This window comes from Elaeis guineensis, chromosome 3, assembly GCF_000442705.2.
Source record: "Elaeis guineensis isolate ETL-2024a chromosome 3, EG11, whole genome shotgun sequence".
In the NCBI taxonomy this organism is placed as follows: domain Eukaryota; kingdom Viridiplantae; phylum Streptophyta; class Magnoliopsida; order Arecales; family Arecaceae; genus Elaeis; species Elaeis guineensis.
In genome coordinates, this window is record NC_025995.2 from 97961228 (window position 1) to 97981999 (window position 20772).

Consider the following 20772-nt stretch of genomic DNA (forward strand, 5'->3'; position numbering starts at 1 on the left):
GGCGGAGAAGCCAGGTACCTTTTCAGGTCTTCAAAGGCCTGTTCGCACTCATCCGACCAAGAGAAACCGTTCGCCTGGCGCAGGGTCTTGAAGAACGGGAGGCACCTTTCAGCTGATCGGGAAATGAATCGGCTAAGAGCGACGATTCTTCCGTTCAGCTGTTGGACCTCCTTCTTGGTGTTCGGATGACGCATGTCGAGGATCGCCTTTATCTTCTCAGGGTTGGCCTCGATCCCTCTCTGAGAAATGAGGAATCCGAGGAACTTCCCTGAGGTCACCCCGAAAGCGCATTTGGTCGGGTTTAGCTTCATTCGGTGTCGTCGAAGGGTGCGGAAGGTCTCCTCGAGATCCTGAACATGGTCCGGGATCTGCGTGCTCTTTACCAGCATGTCGTCCACGTACACCTCCATGTTACGCCCGATCTGGTCTTTGAAGACCTTATTGACGAGTCGCTGGTAGGTGGCGCCGGCATTCTTCAATCCAAAGGGCATCACCCGATAACAGTAGAGGCCCTTGGGGGTCACGAACGCGGTGTGCTCCTCGTCTTCAGGCGCCATCCGGATCTGATTGTACCCGGCGAAGGCGTCCATGAAGCTGAGCAGTCGAAATTCGGACGTCGCATCCACCAGCTGGTCGATCTTCGGGAGTGGAAAGCTATCCTTCGGGCATGCTCGGTTGAGGTCGGTATAGTCGATGCAGATCCTCCATTTCCCGTTGGCTTTCTTGACCATGACGACATTGGCGAGCCAATCGGGATACGTGGATTCCCGAATGAAGCCTGCTTCGAGCAGCTTGTCCACTTCTTCGTCAATGGCCTTCTGCCTTTCTGGGGCGAAGGACCTTTTCTTCTGCCTCACCGGCTTCATTGTCGGGTCGATGTTGAGTCGGTGAGTAATTGTTTCTGGAGGGATGCCCGACATATCTGCTGCCGACCATGCGAATATGTCGGCGTTGGCCGTCAGCAGCTCCGCCAGTCGGTGGCGTTCGGTGTCGGGCAATTGAGACCCGACCCAAACTTTTCTGTCTGGATTTTCTCCTATCGGGATCGCCTCGAGCTGCTCGGCCGGCGAACCCCGCTCTTCCTCCTTCCGTTGATCCAGTTTGTCGATTGTCAGGGGATCCTTTGTCTCGTCGCTTTGGACAGAGATTTGGAAGCATCGTCGGGCGAGCTGTTGATCTCCGCGCATCTCCCCGACTCCATTTTTGGTCGGGAATCGAACAAGGAGATGGTACGTCGAGACGATCGCCCTGAGGGCGTTCAATCCGGGTCGCCCGAGTATGGCGTTGTAGGCCGAAGGAACTTGGACGACCGCGAAAATGAGGGAGACTGTGCTTTGCCGTGGTTCGGTACCGACCGTCACGGGCAGGGTGATTTCTCCTTCTGTCGTGACGGTGTCTCCGACAAAGCCGATCAAGGGCGTGGAGACCCTACTAAGTCGATCAGTCGGTAGTCGCATTCGGGAGAAGGTCGAGTAAAACAAAACATTTGTCGAACTTCCATTATCAACAAAAATTCGTTTTACATCATAATTGGCTATTGTCGCCGACACAACAACAGCGTCATCGTGAGGAGTCTGGATGCCCCGAACGTCGTCTTCTGAGAAGGTAATCACGTCGTCCGGGCGCGGCTTTTTCGTCGGCTCCCCCCTGTAGACGTCCCCGATCCCAGCCGCTTGGAGATCATGTTGATGACTCCAGCCGTCGGCTGGTTAGTCGGCGCCTCTTCAATCGGCTGGGGGCGTCGATCGGCAGTCGGTCGGGTCGGCGGACCCTTTCGAAATTTGCCGAGATACCCCCGGCGGATCAGATTTTCGATCTCATCCTTCAACTGGATGCATCGCTCGGTGTCGTGGCCGTGGCTCCGATGGAACCGGCAGTACTTCCGATGGTCGAGGCCCTTTGCCTTCAGAGGCGGAGGCCGTCGCAGGTATTCTTCCCCTTCGATCTCCATCAAGATCTGCGCACGGGGAGCGGAGAGAGGAGTGTAGGAGTCATACCTGGGACGCACCGGCCTCGGAGTCTGTCGGCGGGGTGATTTTTGGATCTGTCGGGGTGGAGAAGGCCGACTATTGGCCGGGGGCCTGCTTGGTTCGGCGGGCTCCCGACCTTTTCTTCGCTTCTCCTTCGGACCTCTGGGCTCGACCAAGCGTCGGTCGGACGCTCCTTCGTCCGCGCGTATATACTTGTATGCGCGCTCCAGTAGCTCGGCGTATGTTCGGGGGAGGGTCTTGTCCAGAGAATAAGTAAATCGGGACGACCTCAGGCCCCGCTTCATGGCTGAAACCGCCATGTCTTCGTTGAGGTCCCGGACCTCAAGCGTGGCCGCGTTGAATCGCGCCACGAAGTGTCGGAGCGTCTCGTTTTCCCCCTGCTTGAGGGAGAAAAGGCTATCCGACGTTCGCGGCGGCTTTCGGCTGGTGCTGAAATGGGCCACGAACGAGTGCTCGAGCTGCGCGAAGGAATGGATACTGCCCGATCGAAGACCGGAGTACCAAGCCCTGGCAGCCTTGCGAAGTGTGGCGGGGAAGCCGATGCAAAAAAGAGCGTCGGTTGCCCCTTGAATCGTCATGAGAGCTTTATAGCTCTCGAGGTGGTCGACTGGGTCGATGGAGCCGTCGTATGGCTCCACGTTCGGCATTTTGAACCGACTGGGAATCGGCTCATCGAGGACCAGTCGAGAGAGAGGCTGGGCGGTCTGGAAGTCGACGTCGTTCGAAGACTTCTGGCCGTCCATCTGCAGTTGGGCGAGTCGGCGGTCGATCTCCTCGAACCGTCGCTCGTAGTCGTCCGCTCGTCGATGCTGGGAGACCCCAGGGGTGGAGCCTCCGGAGGATTCTGAAAGAGAGGCCGACGGTGTGCGCGGCCGCTTTTCCTTCCTCGCCCGTTCCAACGGGGAAGGAGAGGGCCGCTGGGACCGTCGGTCGTCGCGCCGTGGTCGCCCCTCCTCCTCTCCGTGGGAGCGCTGTTGGGAGCGCTCGCATGGAGGCGACAGGGGTCGGCGCGGCCGTCGGCGGCTGCTCCTGGAAGGCATAGGTCGGGCCGCCGGTTGTTGCTGGAGGCTTTTGACTGCGTCGGTCAGTACGGTCATCTGCCGTACGATGGCCGCAATCTGGGCCTCCGTGGTCACTGCAGGGCGCGGGGAGCTAGGCTCCGCCGCCGGTGGGGGCGGGGAGGCTTCTTCCCGACGGGAAGAGCGCCTGGCCGACCCAGTGACTCTCGGTCGTTGAGCTCTTGTCTTTGTCATGCAGCTCCCCTACCTGGCGCGCCAATCTGTTGCGGCCAATCGCCTCGTTGCCCGATCGTCGGGAAGCGTGCACCTGCAAAAGGAAGTCCGCACTGACCGGAGGCGGCTCCGACGGGGACCCTCCGACGGTCAAGTCAGAGAGGTGACTGGGCAACAGTGAAATGCAGAGAGAGAGCTCTGAGAAAGAGAGTGGGAGAGAGAGAGAGGAGCGAGCCTGCGTATGTGGGAGAGACGGGCGGATCGACCCTTTGCACTGTTGCCTTCCCCGGTATATATAGTGGAGCACGGTATGGCGCCATCATTAATGGCGCGGACAAGTGAGGAACTGTCAACTCACTGTAGACTGTCAGAGCCGCCGTGAAAACGTCATGTCGCCGTGTAGCCGTCTAATCGCCAGGGTTGACCCGGCCCCGGGCGGGACAATGCCCCTAGGTAATTGTGCCGCATGTCCGTGTCAGGGCTGATAACGTCTGGCGACCGTACGGTGGTTGGTGGAGTCGGCCGACCCCAGGTCGGTGGCCAGCAGAGTGGCGTCGGACTCCTCCGTTGGTCGGCGAGCTTCATGTGGGTTGGCTACCAGACCTCTGGGTTTAGTTGGTCGGGAATGGACCGTGGAATGGCCGTAGTTAGCCGCTGATGGTGTCCGTCGGCCTGTCGCCCGACCGACGGTCGGCCAGTCAGAGTCGTCCGTCGGGCCGTTGGTTAGTCGGTCGGGCTGTCAGCCGGTCGGGCCCTCCGATAGTCGGTCGGTCGGTATCCCCCAACAGTACTGATTGCGAACCTCTACCTTTCTGCTGTAATAAGTGAACTGGAGTGATCTAGTATGATCATCAACAGTAATGATTGCATGCGTCTCATATTATTAGGTGTGTTATATATACGCACACACACCCGACCTACAGCAATCATGACCATCTCGCGATACACGGGTGGTTGTGATGGACGTTTAAGTCCAACGTTGAACCTGTGAGGATCCGAACTCGGATGACGTTTGCTGGCTGTGTTGAGCCGTTGCATGTCCTGTCTTCGCTCTTCCATTTCATGCAATTGGAGATGCATGGGCATCAAAACTAGAGACTAGTTCGGACCGGACAGGACTTGGATTGGACCCACTCAAGCCGAGACCAGTTCGGATCCAGTTTCAAACGTTTAAAAGCCCAAGAGTGCTAGCCATGTAGGCGCTATTCCTACGATAGGCTCTGCCCCCGAACTTTTCTCCTCAGATAGAGAGAGAAGGGAAGAGCGATGAGGAGCGGGAAGAGAAGCGATTACTCGCCAGAGGAGATGCCGAGCTTTGCTCAGATTCCGACGAGCTTCGGCCACGAGCTCCGGGCTTGCCTTCGCTGCCGTCTCGTCAAGACCTACGATCAGGTACTTAGGGTTTTCTTATCTCCCTCTCCTGCGTCGCTTCGGCGCTTCTTTTCTCCGTTTTGTTATCGATTCCCGTGCTAGGGTTAGGTTTTTAGAGCTGTTCCTTGATTGGCACCTTCAAGATTCTCTAGTTTCGAGGTTAATTTTTTGTTCTGATTATGTCATTCTTTTTGCCCTTTTGTGATGAATTACGGAGTGGGGTTTCTGTTTACTTCCAGTTAATGGTGTATCTTTATAGCCAATCCATTCGACCATTTGCACATTGACTTCGTATCATATGTAAAATCTTCCCCTTTCGGTGATTTTGTTTGGTTGTTTGCTGGATTTTCTCACTGTTTCATGGGTTGGGTTTGGTGGTGCTCTTTTTATTTTTGTTTATTATTTTTTTTAAAGGATGAATATTTTCCTGATGCAATGTTTCTCTTGTTGCTCGCTCAAAATCCTTTCATTAATGAAAAGTTGAATACTTTTGTTCATTGACTTGTTCAGTTCAGAGAGTCAGGCTGTGAAAACTGCCCCTTTTTGGAGATGGACAAGGAGCATGACAATGTCGTAAATTGCACCACTCCCAATTTTACCGGGTGGGTTATTGCTGATCTGCTGTTTTTTTTAGCATCTTTTTCTGTTAGATTTTCTTTTGGTCAAGAATTTATGTTCACCTGGAGGTAGGTAAAAGCCAGTTCTTTCTAAATCATTAGTTTGGAGTATGGCTGAATATTGTATGCTTGAAGATATTCTAGCTATGTGTAAAATTGGTAAGATTAACTATGTTTTGAAGGAATTTCTAGGACTGAGTAGCATTAGCATCCCATAATATCTCCCTTTGCTATGGTGGCTTTGTAGGAAAACTGGTTTGGCTCAGGCTTTTGTACACAAATCTTGGTAACTAAAGAAGCATACTTATTAGGCCCCATCCAAGTTATTTACCTATCTTGAGGAATGTAAGACTGCAAATGTGTGGAGAAATTCTTAACATGGTCTAAAGACGTACTCCATTTAATCAGAGCTTCTTGGACTTCCTTTAGTGTCAAATTTGAATGGAGTAATTATTACTGTGAAACAAAAACTTTTGGTGAAGATGATAAATAAGGGGGAACTAAGCGATTCTTGGTTTCCTGTACTGCAGGATAATTTCAGTCATGGATCCAAGTAGAAGCTGGGCTGCTCGCTGGTTGAGAATTGGTAAGTTTAACTGCTGTAACAATGCAATTGAGTTCCAAGGACATTATATGGTCTATGAACACTTACTACTTGATGCTCTTTTTAGTGGCATGGACATTCGTGCTATCATCATATTGATAAGCATATATTTGAGTTTGAATTCGTAAATCCTTAGTGTTCTATACATTACCTGAACTCCAGATTTCCATAATCAGCAAGGTTTGGTAATGCATCAATTATGTCCCTAGCTTGTTTTGTGAGATGATGCTTAAGCGGCAGAGGCTGACACTTGCCTATTGGATTAAGCATATGCAACAATGATAAATTATTTCCAGGGGTTTAGATGCTTTGATTACTGTCAATACACATGCTGGTGTAGCTTTTTAGTGGTTGCATTTGCATGTCCAGCATTTAGTTTACTTTTTTGAATGACCTTTAATGCTGAGTCTGGGTTTTAGAACACAAAAAAAAAAATGACAACTTCTTGCAATTTTTATCCTGACATAATCAGGTTTTCACTGTATCGAAAGTTTGAAACAACTTGTGCTGATGTCACTCTATTATTTTTTTAATGAACATTTTCTTATTCTATTTTGCACTGACTCAAGTAAACAAACTTCATTAATTTGGGTGTGGACACTATAACCCAGACCAAGAAAATAATTGAATATGTCCCAACCAGTAGTTATACTTTGTTTGTATATATATTACTTACATTTATGACTATCTGATGATTCACATGCTAGTTTAACATGATGCTTTCCTTTGTAGTATAAATTTGTGTTTCTAGCTTTACATAAACCTTATGTCCAAATCTTAATCTTAAAGAACCTTAATTGTAATTTTTCACCTTAATCACTTTACATTTTGTCTGTGGCCACTAATTATTCTGATTTTTACCAAGATTTGAATCTAACACTGATCTTGATAAATTAATTTTACTAAATTTTTATCATAAGAAAAAGAAGTATTTGGGAATTGTATGGAAAAATATTTTTACGAGAATAAGCTTTGTTCCGACATTGTTCACAACTATCCCTGATTTTTAAAACATTAATACATCTCCTCTTTGCTATAAAAAATCATAAACTTGGCCACAACATTAAGTTCTATTCGAAATTTAAATTACCTTTAAATTCTGTTTGAGAACTAAACTAATTTCCAATTCAATTACATTTTTTATCTTAATCCAACTGTGGTCCTAATTACAATCCTTTTTTTGGATGTCCACTGAACTTTTTGGTATGGCGTGCCCATCAAATAATAGATATTTAGGTCTGTTTGGTTACAAGGTTTGGAAAAGCAAGATTTTAAAGAACATCATTTTATTTGTTTTTGCAAATCATATGCTAGTTATGATGCTATACAATGTTTTAGATAAAATCAGGATGTCATAAAACCCAATCTCTGGGCTTATGAGTTACCTAGGGAGCACTTATAGTTTTCTCAAAAATGTGTTGGTTGTAATCTGAAATCACATTACCTTACACCTCCATCTCCAGCTTCCGTCTTGCTTGATCCTCGTCCATGTATCCCATCTCCATCTACGCTGTTCTCTTCCAGCTTTTTCTGCCTTTTCTCGTCCATCCTGTCCGGCCTTTGCTCCCCTCTCTTTCCATGAATGCATGGAGAAGTAAAAAAGCAAATACCTCTAATTGCTCTCTTCTATCTTTTCTCCTCGTCCTCCCATTCTGTGATCATTTTTACAAAGAAAATTGTAACAACCAAATCCTTTAACGACAAAAAAGGGGAAGGAAAAGAAAAAACCTTTGTTCTTCTTTGACAGTGTCTTTAGTATTCTGAAGTTCTGATTGGTCATGTCCTGAATAATTAGACAAAGAAATCTGTTATACCTTTTGCAGGAAGGTTTATCCCTGGGTGTTACACTCTGGCAGTCTCTGAGGAGCTTCCAGAAGAATACCAGGTACTTCGCGTCCATGTTTCTATGATTGTTACAGTTGGCATTTTCTGTTGTTTTGTAGCTATTTATTTAAGGATGAGTACTCTTAGAAGCTTCTGCGTTCTGATATATTGCTACAAATGCAGACTGTTTGTGCGGATAACAACGTGCAGTATGTGCCTCCAAAGCGTGCTTAGATGGTCAAGTGCGCCTGTCTCTTACAGCGTGGTTGCTAATCTGCTTTCTACTTTGTACCGAGTATAGAAATGAGCCTTTCACTGGATGGTATCTAATTTTCTTCAACAACTTTTTGGGTTTTTGGAATCAGGATTTCCAAGTCATTCAGATGTGGCACCAAACAAGACTGGATGATGTATCCAATCTTATATTTACTCAAACAACTTTGTAATGGCTTTGAAGACAGTTCAATTTTTTCGTAGAAGCATAGCGTGGCAATTAACTTTCTGCCTCAAGGATTTAGTATCATAACTTAAATAGTCTGAATGTTGGAAGTATCCATATCTGTAAATTCAACTGTAATTGACTACTATTTTTTTTCAATTGCCTTATTGGCCTATTAGTTCTTTGCACTTTTGTTTTGTGGAACTTTCCCTTCTCTTCACTAATACAATTTCCTTTTTAATAATCTGAATTAATTGAATAATGCATCTATTATCATTAATAAAGAGAAAAATATGATGTGGATCGAAGAGAAGGATCTAAGACCAAGATACCATTGGGGCTTCGAGTCAAGAATCAACAGCAATCATGTGTACGCAAAGTAGTGATGGGACGAAGGTGGTAGTTACACACGGTGGTGATGTATCATGGAAGATTGGATAGAACATACGAAGAAAACCCCATGAACTAACAATCTGGTGAAGATTGATTATGGTGAACATTCTCTGTCCTAATTATTCATGAAACCTCTATGTCAACTATAAGGCTGCGTTTTGGTCCAGGCAATTTTAATCTAGATTATCTATAATTTGAATAGATTATTAGTAATATTAATTACTGTATTTGATACACGCAGATAATGTTGCAGTAAAATTATTAAGAATCTTGATTGACATGTTTGGTATAACAATCAGATTACTGATAATGTAACATCAAATTTTTTAAAATATTTTTAAATCAAATTATTAGTTTAACATTTTAAACTATTTATTAATTTTTTAATGATAAAAATTATTTTAATATTTATTATTATTTTTATTATTTTATTTTATTTTCTTTCCTTCTCTTTTTTCCTCACGTCACACCCTAACACCCCCTCCCCCCTCTCCTGGCGCCTCCCCTCCAACGGCACCTCGTTCATCGTGCCTCCAGCACTGCCCCGTGGTTGTCCGCACCTCCTCCCACCCTCCCACACCATCTCTTGGCCCTTCGATGAACCCGCACCTCACGCCCCCTACGATCGCCTCCATTGCCACCCTCACCCATCTGCGCTCCTCTTCTACGCCACCTCCTCCACCCCTAGCCGCATGGCCGACCTTGACCTCCACACCGCCGCTGTCGTCCTCTACTGTCGCGCCGCCTGCAACCTCCTCATCTTTAGCCTCGACCATGAGTCCCCTTTCTAACTTGCCCTCAACCACGGTGGCCTCATCATCTTCGTCGACCACAGTGACCTCCACGCCTCCTGCTTCGAGGACCAATGCCCCGGCTTTCCGGGCCTCGAGGTCTATGCTACCGTCTTTCCCATCTGTGTTTTCGACCTTCGCCCCCTTCACGCCACTGTCCACCCCGAGGAGGCGAGCCCCCGCAGGCGCTGTTGCCCCATCTAGGACCTCCTATTCTCCGATTGTCCCCTTGCACTCTCCGACCTCCCCAACCATCCTTACCACCTGACGTCGTCTCCATTGACAAGCCCTCAGGCTACCACCCGGAGGCACCAAGGAGGGCCGCGGCCATCTTCACTACGGCAATGCTGATGAGATCCATTGACGGAGAGGGGATGATGGAGGTGCTGGTCTATGATCACAATAGAGAGGTGGAGAAGGTGTGCAGCGAAGAGTTTCTCTACCAGGAAAATATGATGGGCTCCATCGAAGAGGAGGATGACAGAAGAAGGTAGTTTCGTCCAAATATTTCATTCTAGATTATCAAATATTTAGTAATCTGGATAACCACTATTTTCTTAGATAATTCAGATTATCTTCTGAGAAATAATCTGAATTGCCATCCAAAGAACGTACCAAATGCAGTAATCTGGTAGAGCCCTTTTAAATTGCCAGCAATCTGAATAGATTACCGACTACCAAACACAACCTAAGAGTGATGTTATCACAAACTTTTTCGAATTCTTTTCGACTTCCATCTATATTAGTTTAGGTCTTTCCTCCACTTTTTAATTTCTTTGACAAATTTGAGTATCATTTCTTACCAGTGTCCACTCATTGTTCGTCAGAAAAGAAAAAAAGAAGAAAACGCCCTATCGTATTCTCGTTACACGCCCATCTCATCTCAATCAATGCCTTCTCATATTATTGTTTTACGTGCCCATTCCATCTCAGCAATTTGTCTTTATATTTGGCCTGATGCAGCTACTATAATTTCTCTATCATAACCATTCCTCCATAGATATCATTGATTTATCATAAGTGATCCCAAGATTATGATTTAATTTTGTTTTATTGGATATAGGAAAATCCGAAAACTTCTTAAACAACTACAGTATATCACCTCATCAACTGACAGCTTATCTACATGACATGATGAACTGGAAACTGCATATCATGCCTTAAAGCATGTCAAGGAGGAATAACTTAAATTCCAGTCACTAGCCTGTGAAGCATTCAACTATTAAATAAGCTATTGCAAGGAAAATGAGCTTGAAAAAATAGCGAAATTTCATGAAGCGCAATCAAAAGAAAATTATATTGTAATAGAACCTAACATAGGATATTACATTGCTTCTCCAAGGAACAAAGTTAAAGATCAACTCAACAAACAGATCTGATTGGTAATTATGTTTTGCTACTAGTTACATGATAAGATCAGATCAGATTTATTTAACTCTTCAATGCAAGATAACACCTTGAGTAAATGAATGACAACAGAGGAACGGCCAGCGTGCAATTCTTTTGTTGAGCCCGTCAACTGCTACCAAAATCCATCTAGGGAAACAAAAATGATTTAGTAAAGTTTTCGGCTAAGCAGTAATGAATCATATGCTTCTGCATGTCAAATAAGAACCATGAGATCAATTAGATGCTGCTCACAAAGAAGGAATTCCTTGGACAAGTCAAACGAACAGAGAAAAGGCATACCATTTTTATATGAAGAATCTAAGCGAAGTTCAATTTGCATCCTTATTGTCCCTGAGATTGAATCTTTCCAACTGCATGTCCTTGTCCTGCCAATTACGCATCAAACTTCATAAAAATCATATAGTAACCTTGAAACTCAAGAGAGTTCTCAGTTATCCAAATTATTCAAGGCATGCAGCCCATCATTCTTTTCTTTCTGTTTCTTTTCTTTTTATTTTTTTAGAATTAAACACATACACACAGACAGACAACAATGTCAGCCATACACAATCCCTTCTAATTTCTCAAGCAATGAGACAAGAAACCCAATGGATGACAAGTCAAACAAATAGCATGAATCTCAAAAGCTACTTAAGTCCCTAATTATAGGTCTTTCATTTTGCCACACTCGAAACTACATCTAGTACCGTATGCTTTAGGAGGAATTTAGTGGTATTGATCTTCTGAAAGATTGTTATCCAGCAGTTTTAACTAGCAATATTATATGGAAAAAATAATGCATTCTACTTACATGTCTCTAAATTTTCATCCATGAAGTAACATGTTAATAATGAATATAAATACAGTACTTTAGCAAAGTAATGTTAATTTGCACTTCTCAACTGACCAAGAGCTTCAATAACCAACAGAAACTATATACTCTGATGATGAAGAAAGGATGATGTTACCATAAGGTCGCAAGTTAACACCTAATATGAATATTATGGAAAAGAAGCATTGTGACCGCATCAAATGAGATTTAACAAATAATGGCTCTCTTTGTGATTTGGTGGACTTGTGAAAGATTTTCTTAATGGCAATAGTGCTTGTTGTAGAGTTTAAACATGTCTTGTCGGACTAAACATCAATTAATTTTCTTGTCAAAGTAATGACAGATTATAGAAAATATATGAATTAGTGATCAAATTTGGAGATTATGTTTCAATTTGTATACAGAAAGTATATGAATTAGTAATCACATTTGGAGAGATGTTTCAATGTGGCTCTTCAGCTTATATTTTGGGGTTTATAGATGATTATAATATCATACATAAACCTTGTTTTGCTCCCTATCTTGACAGACTTCAAGTCTTAAAAAACGTTGGAGCTTTGCTTAAGTGGCATGAGCTTAAACTTATCACAAAGGTAGGTCTCTCTACCAACCTACGGACCCTTTAGGTTTCATGACAGAAACCTCTTTTGTCCATCAATCATAGATATGGATTTAGCACCAATTTAGAGGAACTTCAAGATAAAAGCTAGTTGTAACAGTCCCTCAAACTTTTGTGGACCATAACTTGATTCTCCTAGATGACACCAGGTAGATGGAGTAATATCTGCTGTTTAACTTCAGAACAGGATTGGTGATCAATTTGCTCACCCCAAGTTGGTTATGTAATTTCTGAAATGTTTGTGCTGCAATTGGTCATAAAATATGCTTCCTCATTTTTGTTTGCTCCAACTTCCGTTGTTCTTTTTTGTGCACTTCTTGGCTTCGCACATGGGTTGGGATTGTACCTTTCACATAAAAGGAGGATTCATCTTCCTTCGCACAAATCCACCATTGGATCATCCACCAGTCGCTTTGAGATCTGTGCAAGCATATGAATGACATATTTTGGAGCACTTTGAGATCTGTGTGGTGGGCGATCCAACATTGAATTCATGCAAAAGATACAACCCTGATCCTTTGCGCACATATGAGGTACCATTTTTCTTTAACTAATTAAGCATAAGAAAAATCTTGCTATTGCTCACAAATTATATCATTAACATGCAGAAACACATGAAGATGAGAATACAGTCCTTAAGCTTGAGCACAAATGGCAAGGTTAGAAGATAGCAGATTCTGTCAAATTATTGGTTCAAAGTTAGATATATAAAAATGCTAGCAAATTTCTATAGGACAAAATATAAGTAGATATCGAATTTTATAGTTCTTATCCATTGAGAAAGTTCCTTTAAGATCTACAAGTTGAATTCCTAGGCCCTTAGCCATATTTAAAGATTTAAAGGTCAAAATATATTTGAGGGAAGTCTTCATTCATTCTCAATAGGCAAGTTAGTTAATGAGATCTTGACTATAAATAGAATCCTGCAGATGAATGAAAGTACCAAATCAAGAGTTATTAGGATTTAATTATCTAGGAGATTATATAAATTGCTGAAAGAAGGTTCTAAATGGCTTTCTGAGAGTTTTATAAATCTTGATCAGGTTTTTTCTAACCTGGACCCACATAATCAAATCTTCAAATTCTATGAGTCTTAAAGAGGCAATGGATGGATTGCATTGCATGCCTTCTGATTCAACAATATGCAATTCAACTGATGATAGAATGAATCAAATATGAGGAATATAGAAGAAAGAATGCATCAAATATGAATGATGAATTTCTGAAAAGGCATATATATTTGATCCAAGTCTTCCAAATAGTTATCTTAAGCAGAACTGACTGAGCAACTAGAAGATTTTCCATTTTTGTATGGCTGGTGGTGGGAGGATTTGTTCTGAAGGAAAAGCAAGGAACAATGGTAGTTGTTTGGACCAAAAAATGTGATATGCCCTAAAGTAACAGAGGCAACAACATTGAGAGGCTCATAAATGTGGTAAAGAATATAGCAAAGTATTACACATTAGAGGTTACCTCGAAAGCCAGACTTAAATCCACAACTTGTCAAGTGGTTTGCAAGTTTCTCCCCTAACTGATGCTGCCAATCCTGTGTAACCTTGACTTCAGGTACAGTCCACACGAATGCTGTTTCTGTCTCAAGACTAACTGTGGCAGAAGATACTTGAGGCTGCCACACATCCATGACCAAATATATTTCACATAACCAGTACAGAAGCAAATTATATAACATGAAATCAAATCGAATCAAAAGAAACTATATTAAAACTCCACAAATTCATCCACAAAGCAAAATATTTATCTCTCATGGCAACTTGAGATAAATTTGTGGAAACAAATTGAATGGTGGGAGCATAAATCTGCCAGAAAGCATTTTATGGGATGATGGAGGAGTTTTCCATAACACCAAAAAAGCTATGGAACTTCATCCGGATTGCCTTAACCAATGCGGCATCCGGGTGACAGGAGTTACACCAATCTCCTCCTCATGCCATATGAGAGAGGGATCTGGCAGGTGCTCCATTGCATTACTTCAAGAAAATTCCTTAAGTGTTACTCATAGGAAATATTAAATTATCGCATAATGCTTCGGATCCTAAGAAAAAAAAAATATTGAAAAGATGCAAATGCATATCATTCATACATGAGAGAAGAGGAAGATTATCATCATGGTGAAAGCAATATCTCCATAATACATAAAAATCAAATACTTCCCTTTTCACACTTCGAAATAAAATTTTCTCTTCCCGAAATTCTACTAAATCAGAGAATACAAAGAAAATGATGCAGAATTCTTACTTGGCTTTCCAAGATGCGCTTCACGCTTGCAACGCATCCACCACAAGACATACCCTGCAAGAAATTGCCAACTCAAATCCTAAAATTCGCAATTTCCCCCAAAGTTTAGAGCAAAACGAAGAATTTATCCGAGAAAATAAACAGGAGAAAAGATGAATTACTCCGACTTGGAGAACGATCACATCAGGTCCCAAAGCCGGGACCTCTTTGGACCCCCCCTCTCCGTCGCCGCCCCCGCCGGAATCGGGGATGGCCACGGATCTCGAGATGGAGGCGAGTCTCCTCGACACTGGAGCCGTAGGGGAGCTCCAGAGTATATTTCCGGCGAAGGAGATGGAGAAGAGATCGAGGGATCTCCGGGGGTCGAGACTCCCAAAGCATCGGGCTCTCAAGGAGGAAGAGGAGGAGGAGGAAGGGTATTGTTGCAAAGGGAGACTGGGGTGGTGGCAATTGAGGGAGGGGTTGAGGCATTGGGAGGAGGCGAGGAGGGGTATTCTGGGAAGAGAGGCGAACTCCATCTGTAGAGCTACTCTCTTCTCTTCTCGTCCGCTTATTTCCCTCTTTGTTGTTTTCTCATTACGGCGCTCATGACAGCGGGAACTGGAAGCTTGGAAGAAGTCACATAAACCCGCTCACTCTAGTCCTCCACCCTGAGGCTCAAATAAACCGCCGTCACCGGCCCAACCGGACTGAACCGGACCGCTGGAAAACTCGACCCGTTTAGGAGGAATCCAACCTCGCGTCCCCATCTTAAACCCTCTCCGCCGCGTGATAGCGAGAGGAGGAGGAAGACGATGGGGAGCCGTCTGGGGCGACGGGTGATCCACTTCGCGAACTTGCCGATAAAACTCCTGATGCCGTCGCCGCCCTTCGACTCCATCCGCGAGATCGCCCTCAAGACCATCCCCTCGGCCACCAAGGTCGAGATCCGCCGCGTCCTCGAGTCCCTGTACGGATTCGAAGTCGCCGAGGTCCGCACCCTTAACATGGAGGGCAAGAAGGTCAAGCGCGGACCCTTCCTCGCCGCCAAGCCCGACTACAAGAAGGCCTACGTCACCCTCCGGTCGCCCCTCTCTCTCTCCCCCGATCTTTTCCCCGTACCTTTGATCCAGGAGGAGCGGGAGCGCATCGCCGCCGCGCAGGCCAAGTCCACGCCCACTGTCGTCGAGGGGGAGGACGGCGGAAAGGCCCGGAGGCACTGGCTCGACGAGCGCCGCGAGGAGGAGGACGCGGGTGGGCGCGTGAGGTACGGCGGTGGCGGTGGGAGGCGGAGGGGTGGTGGTGGTCGTGGGCGTGGAGCGGGGAAGAAGGCCGAGGAGGAAAGCAGGTTCCCCTGGAGCAGCATGCGCCTGTCGTCAAAGTAGTTTGTTTTCTTTTGCTTTGCTTTGTTTTGATCAATAAGGAGTAAATTCGCACCTTTTTGAAGATTAGATTCGAATTTGTAAGGAAAATGACTCTTTGTTTCGTTATGGATTTGAGAAATTATTTTCTGATCTTGCTGTTTCTTTTTATGATACTTGATGTATTATGCATGGAGCTCTCTAAATTATATTTGTGTTGGGTGAGATACTGATAGGGTTTGGGGTGTATTTTCTAGTTGGAGCTGCAAGTTTTCTGCTGTGGGAATATATGGCATTTTGGTGTCACAATGGTTGGAATACTCTTCTTATTTGCACAAGGCTGGATTCTTTTTTATCAACTCGAAAATGGAATTTGAGCTGGCATGCCAACTCATTGATTCATATGGATGGCATAGGCTCCTGGGATCATGGGCTATTGAGTTTTATGGGATCCATCATCTCTTTGCTTGGATAGTTTTCCTTTCTACCACATCCTGGTTTCTGTAAGTTTTAACTCTTCTTGTTATCATCAGATATGAGAATGGTAAAGTTTTACAAAAAGGTAGAATTTGATATCCATCAATCACTCTGAATGCATAGACAGGAATTTGGGTATTGGAAAATGGGATCCGTTTGATAAGCTCCATGACTGGGCAATACTTTCTTGAAATCCACTCTTGGGACTGGAAATCCAATTAACTTGAAACAGGATCAACTACCTTGCTTTTGACACCCTTGGAACCCCTTGTGAGTTTCTCCCCTCAAGCTTTGGCCTGTATTACAGTAATTCTAATTGTCACAGGACTTATGATTACTACATCTTTCGAAATCTAAATGTTAAATAGCATTATAGCAGGTTTGTTCCCATCTGTTTGGCATGATGATGGCTGTTGTGCTAGCAAATGGAATGATCATTCTAAGATTGCTAGTTTGTGTGGCAAAGATCATACTGTGATGTCATATTGATGTTTAGATGTAGAAGATAGCATAAATTATAAAATATTTTGTAGCTAGTTGAAGATGGACCATGTTAAAAAATTGGAAGTTAATGATTAAAAAAATTGTTTTATGCATATATACTTTGAAAGTATTATTAAGGTCTCAATTCTGTCTGTCAGGTAAAATTGATTTTGATTCTATTTTACACAAGAATTGATGCCCATATGCATGCTTCTTTATATATTTGGTATCATTTAGGTTATTTCTTCAATTTAAGTATTATTTTAGGAGCAGATTGGTGGCAAACCCATAAAGAAGAATCTTTCCATTGGATTTTTTTCGCATGTGTTGCATAAGGTTAATTTGTAAAGTGCAAGCACTGAAACTAAGGTTCAAATATCTCATCTTCAAGGAGGATTAACGCCTGATTGCTTAACTTCTTCCTCATTGAAACTTTCAGTGTATTTAGGCTCCTTTTGTTGACTTTATGGGTCTAAGCTGGATAATCCCTAGCACATTATCAAATTACTGATTAGATGCATTGTGATATTGGGACCGATTGACCTAATAATATGGAGGATGGTACTTGAGAATTGTTTCTCAGAATATTGAAGGAAATGAATTCAGAGAAAGTACAGATTTATGTGCAGGATTATAGGGAAGATCAAGGTTGAAATGATTCATTGTCTTCTTGATGCCTCCATGTCCATGTTTGCATGATTCATTGTCTTCTTGATGACTTCATGTACGCCAATTGGGCGGGTTGTTGGATGAATGCTCTCATAATCTGCTGAAAGGTTGTTTTATGTAATTATGTCAAACACCATTCTGAATGAGTGCTATTCTGGAGTGCCACGCCCTTCCATTTATGACAAAGTATTTACCTGCTTCTGTGGCCCCACTAGAGAATGCTTCAAAAGGGTTGGAGATTAAGGATCCATAGTATTGAGACAAGTCTTTGACAACAAATAGATAATTATAATCATTGTTTCAGAGTACAAGTTGATTTAAGGCTTAACATTGCCTCAAGAGTAAAGAACATCACAATATTTGTTCATACTTATAGTGCTAATAAAGTGGCAAGTCATCTTATTAAGATTGAAATTAGAAGAGTTAATTACTTGTCAGAATTTTTGTATCTTTTAAAACTTGATATCCTCTGCATTCCTTGTAGAAGACAGCAACTAAAGTAATTATATAAGCTCTTTATGCCTGTTTTGCCTTCCCCAAGTTGTTGAGTGAAGTTATCCTCTTGTCAAATGCTTGACAGTCTTCAACTTGTTAAATGTTACTACATGACTTCTATAAAAGCCCTATTCTTGCACTTGTGCTGGCGAATTGCCATGTTGACTCTGCACATATAGCACAGTAACTCTACTTTTGATGCTGAATCTTTGAAACATACTGTCATTTCATTCCATTAGGTTTTTGTTACCATGAAAATCCTTCTGTAAATAAAAAATTTATGGAAATTTTTTTAATTTTTAGTTGGTCGAATTGGATTGAGATTCAGGAAGATGTGACATCTGTTGCAGTTGTTTCTTTCAAGTAAGCATTTATTATGGCTGAAACCTACAGGGAATGACCAAACCATTTAAATCCAGCCATCTTGCCGATTCACCCACCTTGCTGCATTTCCAATGGAAACATTTTGGACACTTTCCAAACCAAATTTTAACCTCAAGTTTTCTGCTTCTAGCTATCTTGTTTGAATTCTCACCTTAGAACATGCGAGCTTTGAATTGTCTCATCTTTCAAATCAAATTTTCACATCTGAACTTGTTCTCAGATGCCATTCTTTGTTGATCTTGTGGCTTTTACTGATTCTAAGCATGGTGGAGAACTAGACTGAAATTATGGAACACTTCTTGGTTAGAGAAGTGGCTTATTGTGGACTTCTTCGAATTACAAATGAACTACGTGGTTTCAAGTTGACAGTATTGGGTATAAAGGAGAAGTTTCACCTGCCATATCTCTTACTCAGGCTTCTCTCTGAAGTTCGTGAGATAGCAAAGTCGGCCGTCATCTTCTTCTCCTCTGATAGCTTCATTTTACAGTCACCCATGTTAATGTATCAAAGCGGTCATTTTTGTCATTCTTCATGATATTGTAGCATCTAAGCCAAGCCTGTTCCTATTATTCTGCTCCACTTGATGGTGAGAATAATGATTTGCATAGTTCTCTCCATCCTCAAATTCTTTTGCTTCATTAGGATGGCCTCTGGGTTGGTACTCTGCTGCTTAACATTAAGGTTCATGTGCTTCTCCAGAGACAAAATTTTTAGGAAATTTTCGGGCCCCTGTTAGTGAAATATCTGTCGTCAAGCTTATTTGTGAAGTTAGTGTCCGTCTTTCCAGTGCCATGAATGTGGGTGGGTATAAACAGGTTGGCTTCCTGGACCATGACTGAGCTGCTTGATGTTATTGGTCCATGGTTTATTTGTTTTGGAGACTTCTGATATCTGACTGTTTTATTTGTACATAGTTGATAGCTGCATCATGCTGGTTGTTATTAGCCAATATAATGGTATAATGGGTTATAATGGCAGATATAAATATTTTACAATTAAACGGCTCCTTTTATGAGGCATGCATTACATGAACAACGATGTTAGGGAAAGAATGCATTTCATGAGCCATGCGAACCCACAAGCCCTGCATCAAATACCAGCATAATATAGGTATTTTCCATATGATTCGCAGCACATGTCGCTCCATCAGTGCTTGTACTATAAATGTATTTTGGAAGCATCAGATGTTGATATAAAGCATATTATACTTCATTTTGCAAAAGTAATGATGAAGTATATCTGATAATGCCATTTAGGGTTCACAACATGTGTATGATAATTGTCAGTTAAAAAAATCGTGTCGTGCTCGTAGACACAGGCCGTGATTCTAAAACAATGATCGTCGCTCCAAGGGCTTTTATTAAGGCATTCCAACCACAATCACATGCGACGCGATAAATATTTATATAATAATAATATAGTAATACATAGATATTAAGGATAATATTTTATGTTGACATATAAGATTATAAAATAATCTTTCGTAATGCTGTGTATCAATTTTTTTTTATTTTTTAAAATAAAAAAATATAAATATAAATAGTATGATAAAAAATAAAATAATATTTTAAATTATTATAATTCAATTTTATTCTAAAAATAGGAAGAAAATAAGAAGTAGAATCACAGACGTCAAAAGTCAAAATCTTTTGCTCTCCTCCTATCCCGCCGCCAACGTCGCATTTGAAGCTTGTGTTCTCCATCTCTAGCCATCTGCCATCATTCTTCTCTTAAAAAAATCGAATCTTGGTTGGTAGCCATCATTCTTCTCTTAAAAAAATCGAATCTTGGTGATACCAACCGTGATGGAAAGATGGAAGAAACTCCTCAGAAGCAAATAAAATAATCATCGGGATCTGACTCCATGGTGCCCAAATCCCCACCAAAAGATGCCAATGACATTTTTAAGAAGATAGAGAAAACGAGGCTCATCCCTAATGCAGTTGCAATGCTCGATGGGCTCGACAAAGATAGATTGGTTCAAGAAACAATGAAGCTATTTAGATTAATATTAGAAAGAAATAATTCATAAGATTGTAATTTATACGACGGTTGTGGAAGGCTTCTGCAAGACAGTATAGTTTGACGATGCAAAGAGGATTTTCAAGAAAGATATAAAAAAAATGGAATATGTCAAATACTTTTAGCCATACAATTCTGATTCAGGATTTGTGCAAAAGAAAAAAATTAAAAAATTTTATTGAATACTATATAAAAATATTGGATGTCGGATATTTATCAAATATAATAATTTTTATTGATTTAAAAAGTTATTTTTTGAAAAAAAAACTCTCAGATATTCTTTTGATGTCATTATGAAATGAATTGATAAGTATAATTTTTAGTATAAAATATTATTATTATTATCAATTAAATTTTCATAATACGAGGGCCAAATGCTAGTTTTCGTTTACAACATTTCTTTCAAACCAGTTATACAATGATCAAATTTTTAAATCTTACCGTACATATATAACGTGCCCACCCTATCGCCTTCGAGCGACAAGTAGTTGTCGAAGGGTGCAAGAATTGGATTTCTTGGAAAGTAAATGTGGGTGTTTCCTG

At 42.4% G+C, this 20772-nt stretch overlaps 3 protein-coding genes and 1 pseudogene across 6 annotated transcripts; 3 read left to right on the forward strand and 1 right to left on the reverse strand.

Annotated features, from left to right (window-relative positions):
* Positions 1–4409: 4409 nt before the first annotated feature.
* Positions 4410–8266, forward strand: LOC105041620 (transcription elongation factor SPT4 homolog 2). Of its 2 annotated transcripts, XM_010918580.4 has the most exons (6): positions 4410–4615; positions 5105–5196; positions 5742–5797; positions 7639–7700; positions 7823–7904; positions 8005–8266. In XM_010918580.4, exons 1-5 carry the CDS (start codon positions 4490–4492, stop codon positions 7871–7873), a joined length of 387 nt encoding a protein of 128 aa, XP_010916882.1. In that variant the 5' UTR covers positions 4410–4489; the 3' UTR covers positions 7874–7904; positions 8005–8266. The 2 variants fall into 2 exon arrangements, with proteins under 2 accessions (XP_010916882.1, XP_010916881.1); XM_010918579.3 differs by having other exon boundaries at positions 4411–4615; positions 7823–8266.
* A 341-nt stretch (positions 8267–8607) lies between these two features.
* Positions 8608–10046, forward strand: LOC105041776 (protein IRX15-LIKE-like; annotated as a pseudogene).
* Positions 10047–10537: 491 nt separating this feature from the next.
* Positions 10538–14975, reverse strand: LOC105041618 (uncharacterized). 3 transcript variants are annotated; one of them, XM_029263511.2, is made up of 5 exons: positions 14520–14974; positions 14359–14412; positions 13576–13729; positions 10952–11037; positions 10538–10858 (listed from the first exon to the last, which is right to left on the reverse strand). In XM_029263511.2, exons 1-4 carry the CDS (start codon positions 14874–14876, stop codon positions 10994–10996), a joined length of 609 nt encoding a protein of 202 aa, XP_029119344.1. In that variant the 5' UTR covers positions 14877–14974; the 3' UTR covers positions 10538–10858; positions 10952–10993. The 3 variants fall into 3 exon arrangements, with proteins under 3 accessions (XP_029119344.1, XP_010916880.1, XP_073110204.1); XM_010918578.4 differs by having other exon boundaries at positions 10538–10798; positions 14520–14973; XM_073254103.1 differs by lacking the exon at positions 10952–11037 and having other exon boundaries at positions 10538–10798; positions 14520–14975.
* A 114-nt stretch (positions 14976–15089) lies between these two features.
* Positions 15090–16350, forward strand: LOC105041617 (uncharacterized). The gene is made up of 3 exons (XM_010918577.4): positions 15090–15718; positions 15956–16201; positions 16299–16350. Exons 1-3 carry the CDS (start codon positions 15153–15155, stop codon positions 16333–16335), a joined length of 849 nt encoding a protein of 282 aa, XP_010916879.2. The 5' UTR covers positions 15090–15152; the 3' UTR covers positions 16336–16350.
* The last annotated feature ends 4422 nt before the right edge of the window (positions 16351–20772 follow it).